This window comes from Schistocerca gregaria, chromosome 2 (genome assembly GCF_023897955.1).
Source record: "Schistocerca gregaria isolate iqSchGreg1 chromosome 2, iqSchGreg1.2, whole genome shotgun sequence".
NCBI classification, from domain to species: Eukaryota; Metazoa; Arthropoda; class Insecta; order Orthoptera; family Acrididae; genus Schistocerca; species Schistocerca gregaria.
Window position 1 is genome coordinate 387,959,088 of NC_064921.1, and position 13,727 is coordinate 387,972,814.

Below are 13,727 nucleotides of genomic sequence, written 5' to 3' on the forward strand. Positions count from 1 at the left end.
TATACAATTTCTGTATACACTTTATGCTCATGGTGGGACAATTTTTCCATAATTCATATATAGATGAGCTTGTGCTTGTTACCTCATCTCAGACAAGATTCAAACAATGTGTTGCATACAGAAAAGATTTTGTTGTTTCTGGGCAAACATTTGTTGTTGACATTTCCCATATGTAGACTCCTTATTTTGTGTGTGCAGATGACTGGCAGTGATGTTGTGCCCAAGCATTCAAAAAGAAATTCACTACAGATAACAACAGGGGCTAGTTTAATTATTTTCATTTCCAGTGGATGATATTTGTGACAACTCGCTAAGATGTGGAGTGTGTCAGCAGGTTCACAAATGTTATGCAGTTTCTTTGTGAAGAAACAGGTATATGTTCACCAATTACATAATTAGCTCTCATTATAATCTTAATGTATGAAACAACTTTAATAAACATAGCCCACTTATATACATATCTATTAATAACTTCACCTGTACAGTAGAAATTATTTCAATTTGTTCTTAAAACTGTCCTCATGTCTTGTCAGCATCTTTAATTCACAATAAAGGTAGTCACATATTTTTATGGCTGCACACTCTTTCCTTTTTAGTGCAAATGTCACAAAGTTTTTGACAGTGGAGGCCTTTTTTGTTCCTAGTGGTGCATTTATGAATTTTTATTTTTATCTTCAAATTGTGATTTGTTCTTCACAGCAAACTTCATACAAGATTAAATGTACTGTGAGGCTGTTTGAAACATGGCAAGGTGGAGCTGATTTACTTGCTGCAATTACCATCCTTAAATAAGTTTTTTTTCCCTTTTCCTTTTCAGTTTTTATTATACGTGTAATGCATATTACCACAAATACTAAAAACTGCATGTATAGTTTTCACACCTCTGAAATAACAGTATAATGAGTTATGAGTAGCCATATATTCATAATAAGATTTAATAGCAATCCAAGAAATATTTATTTTGTTATAAATTCAGCCATGAATCACAAAAATTTATTAACCAGGTAATTAATATGGGTCTTCACACCTAAATGAATCCAGTATATTATACAATCTGTGTCATTCGATATATAGATAGTACAGTCACATTAACCAGCCACACAAATTTCGTCACAAAATCTTTCAAGCCAGACATGTTTACATTATTAAGACATGAGGTATGTAATTTCCTGGTTAATAAATTTTTGTGATCCATGACCGTATTTAAAACAAAACAAGTATGATCAGATCTTGAGGAAAAGTTTTTTTTGTTTTTTTTGTTTTTTTTGTTTTCATGAAATAATCTAAACTTAGAATTCACTAAAACCATGAGCTTGTTAAGGAAAGCTCATTTAATTAGTCAGTTGGCATTTGGTAAGCACCAACTAATGTTCTATGTTAGATGTCATTAAACATTCAGAGAGTGAAGTTACAATGTTAGGTATCCAAGGCAAAATGAGTTGCTGATCTATGTTATACTATCTCTCAAAGGTACTAACTACAAGCTGATCATAACAGGTTTCAAACATTAAATATAAATGAATTAAACAAATAAACTCGACTCTGTTGAAGTGAATCATTATTAACTGTTTAAGTTACTCAATAATCACCAGAAGAAGACCAGTATATATGAACATCTGTGAGATTTAATAGGCATCCAAAACAAGGCAGTAACATTAAATGTTGTTAGTGTGACTATCCTTACAGAATGTTTCTGTACAATGAATACTTTCTTTCAGAGACGGAAATTGTCTCCGAAAATTATACCATGTGAGATGAATGAATGGTACTATGCAAAGTAGGCTAATTTTCTGATACTCTTTATCACCAAAACCAACAACCACAAATAAGAATGTCGCTGAATTCAATCAACTGTGACCTTAAAAAGTAATTTTCAATTCTAGTTTTGATCCATGTGCACTTACAGGAATTTTGAACACCAGAGAAGGGAAGTTGCTACTCACCATATAGCGGAGATGCTAAATCGCAATAGGCTCAATAAAAAGATACCAACTATTTCCTTGACCGACTCTCCACAGTTTCTTTCCCTTTACCACAGGGTGCCCTGCTTGTCACTATTGATGCCATATCCCTGTACACTAACATCCCTAATGCCCATGGCCTTACTGCTATCAAACAATACCTTTCCAGATGGCCTATGGATTCCAAACCAACAATCTCCTTCCTAGTCTCCATGACCAACTATATCCTCACCCACAATTTCTTCTCCTTTGAAGGTATTACCTACAAATAAATCCACGTTATGGTTATGAGCACCCACATGGCACCATCCTATGTTAACCTATTCATGGACCATCTAGAGGAATCCTTCCAAAATCCCAGACTCCTAAAACCTTTGCCTGGTTCAGATTCACTGATGACATCTTTGCTATCTGGATTGAAGGTGAGGACACCTTATTTACATTCCTCCAGAACCTCATCAACTTCTGCCCCATTTCCTTCACCTGGTCCTACTCAACCCAACAAGCCACCTTCCTAGATGTTGACCTCAACCTCAGAGATGCCTACATCAGTACCTCTGTCCATATCAAACCTACTAACCACCAGCAATACCTTCACTTTGACAGCTGCCATGCATGCCATACCAAGAAGTCCCTTCCATGCAGCCAAGCCACCCATGGTCATCGCATCTGCAGTGATGATCAGTCCCTCTCGAAATATGTTGAGGGTCTCACAGATGCCTTCAATGACTGTAAGTATCCTCCCATCCTTGTACAAAAACAAATGTCTCGTGCTTTACCTTTCCAGTCTCCCACCACTTCCAAAAGTCCCACAGTACAACCACAGAGGAGCATTCCCCTTGTAACTCAGTACCACCTGGGACTGGAACAGCTGAATTACATTCTCTCCCAAGGTTTTGATTACCTCTTGTTGTGCCCTGAAATGTGAAATGTCCTACCCACTATCCTTCCCACTCCTCCTACCATGGTATTCCGCAGTCCACCGAACCTACACAATATACTCATCCATCATTACACAACCCTTGCTCCCAATCCCTTACCTGATGGCTCATACCCCTGTAATAGACCTAGATGCAAGATCTGTCCCATACATCCTCCTACCACCACCTACTCCAGTCTGGTCACTAACATCACCTATCCCATCAAAGGCAGGGCTACCTGTGAAACCAGTCATGTAATCTGTTCGCATGAATGGCCACCGACAAACTGTGGACAAGAAACAAGTGGGCCACCCTGTTGCTGAACACACTGTCAAACAAGATATCCTGCATTTCAATGACTGCTTCACAGCCTGTGCTATGTGGATCCTTTCCATCAACCCCAGCTTTTCTAAATTACGCAGGTGGGAACTTTTCCTGCAAAATATCCTACATTCCCATAACCCTCCTGGCCCCAACCTTCGTTAGTCTATGTCCTCACCCACCCAGCCCCTTCCCTATTCCCATTCCAGCACTACACAGCCATCATTCTGCCATCACACCCAGTCTTTCTATTTCTCTCCTTTTCCACTACTCCCCCTCCCCCCCCCCCCCCCCCCTGGTACCCTGCCCAGCATCTAACCTGCAGCACTTCATTGTCCGCCAATCCCACCATACTATCCTTCCCCCTCCCTGCCCCAGCCTCCTCCTTACTCCTTAATCCTTACCTCCACCTAGTTGCCACTCCCATCATGCACTAGTGCTGCTGCTCACAGTGTGGTTTAAGTTGCCTGAGACTGCAGGTGTGTGTGTGTGTGTGTGTGTGTGTGTGTGTGTGTGTGTGTGTGTGTGTGTGTGTGTACAGACATATCATGAAATTAAATTACATATACATATCTACATATTGACACACAAAAAACTTAAGTTTGTCTTTACAACTGAATATCCATTCCTTCAATCCAGCACACTGCATCTGGAGTTGTTAGCAGGAAGTCCTCTTCGGTGCCGTGATAGGCTTGAATCCTGCATTCACTGACAATGTGGTGAACAGTCTGGCATGGAGCCCCACAGTCACAGGCTGGATCAGGCAGCTTCTTCCACTTAATGAGAGCATCCCTGCATCGGCCATGGCCAGTACGGATTCTGTTGAGAGTAGCCCAAGGTCTTTCATGGTAGATCGAATCCATTTGGAAGTTTAGCACAAGAGAAGATGTTTTGCAGGTGCAAATCTATCACTGCTTCTCACCAACCTTTCCATTCATCAAGAGGTTTGAAATCCTTAGCAACCCTGTCAGCTGCATCGCACAGAATTGGATGGCATGATTTCAGTCTCTTATGATTTAAAAATAGCAGGTCACTATGCATGGGTAGGTTAGAATTCCTGGAGATCTTGTGGAATTCTCTCATAAGGGCAGTACATCTGCATAGATCAGGAGACGTTATACCGGTTAACAGTGGAAGCCAATAAACTGGAGTAGACCTGATTGTGCCAGATATTATGCACATTGTCATATTCAGCTGGATATCAACAAGTCTTGTATGATGACTGTTCATCCAAACAGGTGATCAGTACTCACAACTTGAGAACACCAAGCCCAGAGCTGAATATCACAAAGTGGTTGTTGAAGATCCCCAGGTAGTTCCACATAGCTTATGGAGGATGTTGTTTCAAGTCCTCAACTTTTGAGCTAAGTTAAGAAGGTGTTGTTTGAAGCACAGTGTACGATCCGGGATTACACCATGATATTTTGCGTTCCAATTATGACGAAGAATCCTGCCTCTGAAACTTACTTCCAGTTTTACGTTCACCAACTGATTATTTAGGTGGAAGCAACACACTTCTGTTTTGGGTTGGAGTCTCCAGATTTTGAAGTAATTATCTAATGCAGATAGGCCATTGGTTAGAATCTCTTCTGTGTCTTCATTTCCTGGTGTTTTATGGCTAGAGCCAGGTCATTGGCATAGCACTATTTTCTTGACGAAGTGTCAGGTAGATCAGATAGATATAGGTTGAACAGTAGTGGTAAGAGGACTGATCCTTGAGGCAATCCATTGTTCAGCTTCCTCTCCTTACTTATGTTTCAGTGATTACCTGTAACTTCCGATCACTTAGGATGCTGTTAATCAGCCGAGCCATTGTTCTGCAGGGTATGATGTGGAGAAATTTGTAGATAAGGCCTTCCCTCCACACAGTGTTGCTCACATCCATAGGTTTAACCTTAAAATACCCTACACATGCCTCCTGGGTGGTGCTAATAGAGCAACAGTGATTACAGGCAGCCAACTATCCATAGGATCTCCTGGCAATGACATATCAACTAAATAGCAGAAACAGTTCTTTTCAGAGGCCATTAACAAGAAACAATGGACCAACTATCAGACTCCTTCAACTGAATATCGAAAGCACTAGCAGGGCAAAGTGTGACTACCTGACAAAATTTTTGCTGGACAACAATATCAATGTTGTCGCCATCCAGGAAACTCATGTTTCCAGCGAAGAAAATTCCGAAGCCGAGGTCTAATTCCTGGATATTCTGCACTTGGTGTAACTTGCCACAAGGTGTATGGAATTGCTATGTCTATAACAACATAAACGTAGTTTAACTGATTTCTGTAAGTGTGGAGGCAGATATACATACAGTTGTCATACAATTGCACGGTATTACTATTACAAATGTTTACAAACCACCCAAAACAATATAGCCCAATTTTGTCCTACACACAGCACAACATCCTGCAATTTACATAGGAGACTTCAATAGTCACCATGAACTTTGGAAGTACTCTCAAAATGATGAAAATGGAGCATGTTTGCAGAATGGATTGAAGAGAATAATTTCATCTAGTGTTCGATGCCAAAGATCAAGGCACTTTCAGGCCAGCTGCTTGGGACAAGGATTCAAATCCTGACTTATGCTTTGTTAGCTGCAATGAAAGTGGCTTTCCCATCAACGCCACAAGGAAAGTGATAGATGCCTTTCCTCACAGACAACACATACCTGTAATAATACAAATTGGCTGCATGGTTCCTGTCATATGATCAACCCCGCATGCTTGATGGAATTTCCAGAAAGCTGACTGGATGAAGTTTTCAACAGAACTGGATAAGACCATTCGCTGGATACCTCTGTCACATAAGAACTACCAACACTTCATTTGTGCAGTAACAGCAACAGCTAAAAAGTGTTTGCCAAGAGGATACCGAAAAGAATATGTTCCAGGATGGAATGATGAAAGTGAAACACTGTATCACCACTTACAGCAAAGTGGTGACCCAGAGATAGCTACAGAACTATTATCCAGCTTGGACATGTCTCAGAGGCAGAAATGGGCAGAAACAGTCGAAAATATGGACTTTACCCACTCGAGCAGGAATGCATGGAGTCTTCTGAGAAAACTAGGAGGAACTGCACCAGCATGCAGAGAAAATTACGAAGTAACACCAAAACAAATTGCTTCCCACATCATTACTACCTCAAGAGTGCCTCCTGACAAGAAACATACGAGACATATCAGACGACAGCTTCGTGACCTGGAAAAGAAGGCATCTCCCTTATCTGAGTATACCAATCCTTTCACAATTTCAGACATTGTCTCTGGACTGAAGGACCTCAAACCTCTTAATGCACCAGGATTCAATGGTATCCATCCAGAATTCCTGATCCATATGGGAGGAAAAGCTAAGAAATGGCTGGCAGAATTCTTCACTGACATCCTGCGACTGGTCAACTTCCATTGGAGTTTAAAAAGGCGAACATAATATTTGTTCTGAAACCTGGCAAACCCAGCAACATGGTAGAAAGCTATCGCCCCACTGCCCTACTTAGCTGCTGCTACAAGGTTTTTTGTTTAATTACATCAATAGTGGGACACCTAACATAAAGAAAAGTCTTTTGTCATTACATTGAAAGCTATTACATGTCATTGATTTGATGTTATCATCTACTGAACTGAGAATGAACACAACCTTGTTCACTGCCCTTTTGAGAAAAAGCAAAACCAATTTTTCCAAGCACACATTTGAAAGTAATCATCTTAATAGCTCTCAAGATCTATATTTCTTCTGATTCTTGTGTAAGGTATTTTATATCACATCCTCGAAAGCATGGTCCTCCATGTCAGCACATGCAATGAGAATTGTGGTTAAAAATATTCTGCTACTATTTTCCCATGACTATGCAGAATAAACTCAGACAAATGTGGAAGAACATGATAATTAACCTATGTAACATACTCTGATACCTTTGAGTATTCACATGAGAGTTTCCAAAGTTTTGACACAACGATCTTCCCTAGAGGTTAGTTTATCAGTTAAAAAAAAGGAATGATAAGAGTGAGATATCACCTAGTGGCATGATTGCCATATATTTCTGAACTGTCATACTGTGACGATTATGCTATATTTCTGTGTTCACTGAATGACTGTACATCATATATATCACTTGTCACCAATATTCTGTCATGTATTCTCCATTATTTAGATTTACAAATATGCAGTGTCTTTGTACAATAATGAATTGTAAGTTTTTGGTAATTAGTAAACTTTAAGCCACACAGTAGAAAAACAGTTAGTTTTGAACCTTACTAAGTATTTTTATATCTTTTGTAGTAATGCAACCCTGCTAAGTAGTTTCTTCTTGTTGTGATTGTAGATTTTGAATTTTTAATTAAAGTATACATATTGCAGTTCCTTCTATAGACCTTGGGTTGACCACAAACAAATGCTGAAATAAGGTCCATTGTTTTCCAGCACATTGAGGTTGAAAATCATTAAACAGCACACTTGCCAATGATTTCTACATGCATCATTTGTAATTTATATGGAATTCTGTTTCCATTTAACCATAGAATAAGGGTATAATTTAAGAATATCATAAGCTGGATGCCCAGTTACAGCCAGATGCTGTGGTCCTGAATATAAGTGTACTGGTTACCAGAAAGTGAAATATACTTTACTGGTAACATTAGTTCTATTTAGATAATTATTAAGACCATCTCAACCATTGAATTATAAAACAACAGAACAGCAAGCTAGCACTCACTTTCAGGAGGAAAAATGCTAGTACTGCCAACAAAAATATAAAAAAGTCAACAATCTATTCCTAGCTTTCAGGACTATTAGTTCCTTCCTCAGAGAGGGAACAAGGATAATGTGGGGAAGGCTAGAAAAAAATGAACAGAATGAGAGGAGACAGTCTTCACAACAGATGTCCCCCTCTCATCGTGGACTCTGAATGATTTGCCTCTTATTTTCTCCTATCTCTCTTCCATCCTGTAGCAAGGAACTAATAATTTCAAAAACTAGGAATATGTTTTTCACCTTTATATGCACCAGTTGGCAGTACTGGAATTATACCTATGATGGTAAATGCTGACAAGCTGATTGTCTCTCTGTAATTTTATTATTTTCTCAAATCACCTTTCGTTAATTACTGTTCATTTCAAATTTTCATTCCTAATCTTCTTTGTACAATACATATAACATATTTTACTTACTTTGACAATATCCTTCAGAACAAAAACAGACCGGTCTTCAGATATCCGCCGAACCTTACAGACCAAAATGCGCGCCTTGAACAAAAATAAGTACCTCTCTTTATGCTTTCCTTCTTTATCTCTTACTGTGAACCAGTCCTACAATGAAAACGTTATAATATGAATAACAATTAACAATTGTTTTGAAAAATTGATTCTCAAATTACTAAACTAATTAGCATATTTGGATTTTCACTAACTACTAATTAAACATGGAAAATCCAGAATGGAACGTAACAATATTATGAAAAGGTAAGTTGATACTCACCATATAACGGAGATGGTGATTCGAAGATAGGCACAACAAAAAGTCTGTCACAATTAAAGCTTTTGGCGATTAAGGCCTTCATCAACAATAAATGACACACACACACACACACACACACACACACACATACAAATGTAACTTCCACACACGATTGTAGTGTCAGACAACTGAAATCACACTGAGAGCAGCAGTACCAGTGCATGATGGGAGTGGTGACTGGGTGGGGATAAGGAGGAGGCTGGGATGGGGATGGGAGAGATAGCATTGAGGGTACCACACTGGCATGGAGCAATTGAATTACATTCTCTGCCAGGGTTTCGATTACCTCTCGTCCTGCCCTGAAATAGGAAATGTCCTGCCCACCCCTTCCACAGTGCTATTCCACCGTCCATCAACCTTACACAATATACTCATCCATCCTTACACAACCCCTGCTACGAATCCCTAACCTCATGTCTCATACTTTTGAACAGACCTAGTTGCAAGACCCCTCCCACACACCTCCCACCACCTCCTATTCCAGTCCAGTCACTAACATCACCTATCCCATCAAAGGCAGGGCTACCTGTGAAACATGTCGTGTTATCTACAAGGTAAGCTGCAACCACTGTGCTGCATTCTATATAGGCATGACAACCAACAAGCTGTATGTTTGCATGAATGGCCACCAACAAACTGTGGCCAAGAAACAAGTGGACCATATCTTGTTGTTGAACACACTGTCAAACACAATATCTTTCATTTCAATGACTGCTTCACAGCCTGTGGCATGTGGATCCTTTCCATCAACACCAGCTTTTCTGAATTACGCAGGTGGGAACTTTCCCTGCAATACAACCTATGTTCCAGTAACCCTCCTGACCTCAACCTTTGTTAGTCACTGTCCTCACCCATCTGGCCCCTTTCCTGTTGCCATTCCAGCACTACACAGCCATCATTCCACCATCACACCCAGTCTTTTTATTTCTCTTCTTTTTCACTACTCCTCCCATCTCTCCCCTACCCTCCATCAAACCTGCAGCAATTCACTGTCCGCCATCACCACCATACTATCCCTCCCCCTCCATGCCCCGGCCTCCTCCTTACCCCAACCAAGTCACCACTCTCATCATGAACTGGTGCTGCTGCTCACAGTGTGGTTTCAGCTGCCTGAGACTTTAGTTGTGTGTGTGTGTGTGTGTGTGTGTGTGTGTGTGTGTGTGTGTGTGTGTCATCTATTGTTGATGAAGGCCTTAATGGCTGAAAGCTTTAATTATGAGAGTCTTTTTGTTGTGCTTGTCTGCGACTCAGCATCTCTGCTATATGATGAGTAACAACTTTCCTTTTCATAATATAGCTACTAATTAATTCATTTGAATACATCTTGCAGGACTATGAATGAAAATTAATTTTGCTGTACTCACGTGTTTTAATAGCCTACCAAGCTTATGGATGTTACCGTGATACCCTTCAATGTTACTAATAAACTTGATGTCGTCTGCCCGATGGGGCACAGCTAGCATCAAATCAAGAGCTTTTTGGAGGTCGCTAGTGTCTTCGCCAAGTCGAGAAGAATACTTCACCAGCTCCTGCAATAAACAAAAAAAAAAAAAAACTGAGACTGCAAAGTGCAACAAAAGTAAATTGACATTAAAAGTACATAATTTTGCAATAATAAAACTGCTTCACTGTCATTTTAATTATCTGAGTATGTGGTTAAAACGGGTAAAGAACTGGATATGTACAGTACTGAAAGTTGTTGAACAAAGAAACTGTTTGAGATATGTACGTGACTGATGTTAAAGAAAATGAAAAGTTATTGACTGAAGATGAAAGAAATGGCAGAACACATGAAGAACTAGTGCAAAATTAATTTGAGGACAATGTCAGAATGAAGGGCCTCAGAAACAGAACAGTGGCGGGATTTGGGTGAAAGAGAGTTTATTGTTCAGAAAAGATGCCTACTGTAAGATATAACTGACTGGAGATACTCCCCAGAACAACTTGTGCAAAAGACCAGATATTGTGTAAAGGAGCTGTTTTTCATAAGCCAATTAGAAGAAACTGGTCAGTTTGTATTTCCTCAAATGATCAATAAGCAACATGTTATTAGCAGAGTACTGGAAACAACATGCATATATGGCTGGGAGTGAAATCATCTATTGAAGGTCTCCACTGTTTATTAGGAAAGTTAGGATTAAATATTTTTAAGTGTACCAAAAATGTGGACTCAGGAACAAGGAAGTTTCATATCGAGGTCTTCTGCAATTGAGTAAAAGAATGAACTTAAATATTTCTATGACTCTGTAGCCATTGCATATAATATACAGAGTGTCTCAGTAAGAGTGTGCAAAAATGTAACAGGGCATAGAGAATGGTGCACTGGAATTGTGAACTGTGTTTTATTCATCTCATGACGTACATTTGCAATCCACTTGGTATGCGTATGAGAGATGTCAAAAATTTATAAAACAGTTACAATGATTTTTACATTAATAAATAATGGCACTATAATAAATAATAACATTATAAGGATATTTCTTGGAATGTGTAACACATTGTATCCAGCTCAAATTCCCAGTTTGTCCCACATGAATTCATCCACTGAGTAATAACACTTCAGTGTGGGTACCTCATATAGTTTTCTTTTAATTGAACCTAAATTCATCTTCCCTTTTAATTTATTACAAATTTCCATTCCCATATATTGAGGTCACTGGGAATTTGAGGTAGGGAACTTGGGGATGGAGAAACCAGCTGAAGGAGATATGGAAATAAACTTGTCTATTGCTTTGTCTAACATTACTGTTTTCCAGCTTATTTACAACTAACATGCCTATAAGTTTGCATATCTTGTGCTGTTTATTTACATGTACATTCTTTATTTCCTGCAAGGAAACAAGGAGGATGAGTCTGAGTATTAGTAAGTCATGACTTCTCCATAAGGTGGTCTGTTATATCGTATTCACATTGTCGAATAACTGAATATGCTATGAATCAATGACAGGCCCATTCATTACTCAGTGCTAGGGAGTGACGTACAGTATAGTATGATGGAGCAGTACTGGTACAGTTTCACAGAACTCACTGACATGCATCTTGTGTGTGGGGAACTACACTGCACATGCTCTCGGTGCTGAAAGGCTGTACAGGGAACAATTCCCTAAGAGGCATCATCCATCACAATGAGTGTTTATTTCTTCCAATCGATTAATGCGGCAGACTGGTTCATTGGAAGATAGAAACAATGGACCTGGCAATATGAGGGCCACTCACACACCCCATCTCGAAGGAGAGGCCTGCGAGGTCACCTGACCTGAATCCCCTTGATTATTCCCTATGGGGTTATCTGAAGTCACTTGTGTATGAGACCCCACAGAATACAGACATGGAATTAGTTGCCAGAATTGTAGTTGCCTGTGATGTGATTCGAAACATGCCAGGGATATTTTTCAGTGTGTGTCAGAATCTTGTTTGCCAATGTCATGCTTGCATTGAGGTTAATGGCCACCAGTCAGCACATTTTGTGTGATACTCTAAAAATGGTATGTTCACTGTGTCATTGATGGTATTTGTGGTTAACTGTAACTAATGTGAATAAAAAAGTAGATAGTAATGTGATTTTATTTCAATTATTTCCAAGCTGTCTTCTCTGACCCCATGTTCCCTCCCTCAAATTGCTCAGTGGATCAGCCTCTATGTCATGTTAAATTTTTACATGTTCTTACAGAAACACCCAGTACATGACATCAAAATCTGGAAGAGCTTCCATAAAAGGTCAGTACTTAGTGGGCAGTATAAATTTTTATGACAGTCATGTTTTAGACCTTATTCACTGTGATTTCTCTGCCAAAATATGTACATTAGTAAAGCAAAGTTTGAAATATTGGGTGGACTGGGTGATACAGATGCCAATATTCATGTCCATACAGGTCTCCAGGAATTCTAAAAACCATGGCAAATGAAGCCACTGAACTGAGAGGATAAAAGTTTTCAAAAATGACAGCTAGCAGATGCCTTTCGTGATAACAGAATTTTATTTTCCCATTATTGGTTTCAGGTCACCTAGTGACTCATCATAAGTTGCTCAGGTATATACAAATATTTCACTAAAATACAACAATGATAAGTATGATAAGAAGGCAGTTGAAAATCTGGAGTCATATCCTATCAGCTCACTGATGTTCCATTTCCCTCTCACCAGTTTGTGTGACATATTATTTGTGTGCTTTATAATTTCACATATGATAAATCCTGGTGCACTCATTAACCTTAATCTTGCACTTCAACTTTCATAAACACCACATATCCTAATGACGGACTGTTTGCTCTGACTGTACAGTTTTGTAGAAAGCTCACATTTCAAGATATATTAACACTGTATATTGTATATTGTCTCCAACGATTTCTGTTAAATAACAGAAATAAAGCTAGAGAAGTAGATATAGCCAGAAATATAATAATCGAAAACATAACTGGAACACTCAAAAAAAGATTTCTGCTGAGAGCAGACTGATAAAGACATACCGGAGGTGAAGCACTGGCATTCTTTTGGAATTAGATGTCCCATCATATGGAAAGAGAGAGAGAGAGCAAGGTATTAGAATGTCATCTAAGATTTAAGGAGAGGTGAAACAGAGTTGAAATGCACAATTTGGAAACTGACATTTGAGGTGCATGATTTTCTTGTCTAACACTCCAAATATTCAGTAACCGATTGATATTTTTGTAAAGTATGTCTTTTCACATGCGTTTTGATGACATCTAAGGATAATGTCTTCCGCAAACATCTTCATGTTTACAAGGTAAGCATACCAAAATTAAATTGTTCATTGACGTGTGGCTGCAGAAAGTGTGTGGACCAAAACATTGCAAAATGCAGCAGTAACAATATTTATCTGCATTAACTTGTTCCCTTTTAATTTATTACAAATTTTCATTCCCATGTATTGATGTCCCTGGGCATACAGTCTGAGGCAGTGGGTGGGGAAAATAAAATTTTCTTTGTTTCTAGTACAATGTGAATGGAGGAAATGGTTGCCCTCAAATAATTCTAGTCTGGTGTAC

The 13,727-nt window shown here is 39.0% G+C and overlaps 1 protein-coding gene across 2 annotated transcripts in view; it reads right to left on the reverse strand.

Annotated features, from left to right (window-relative positions):
- LOC126321023 (obscurin) overlaps positions 1-13,727 on the reverse strand; it is a 790,459-nt gene that overhangs the window by 380,751 nt on the left and 395,981 nt on the right. For both annotated transcript variants that reach the window (XM_049994141.1, XM_049994140.1), the window contains exons 9-10: positions 10,085-10,249; positions 8,375-8,512 (exon numbers count right to left, since the gene is read on the reverse strand). In XM_049994141.1, coding sequence (XP_049850098.1) covers positions 8,375-8,512; positions 10,085-10,249 — 303 coding nt within the window. The remainder of the gene's footprint in view (positions 1-8,374; positions 8,513-10,084; positions 10,250-13,727) is intronic.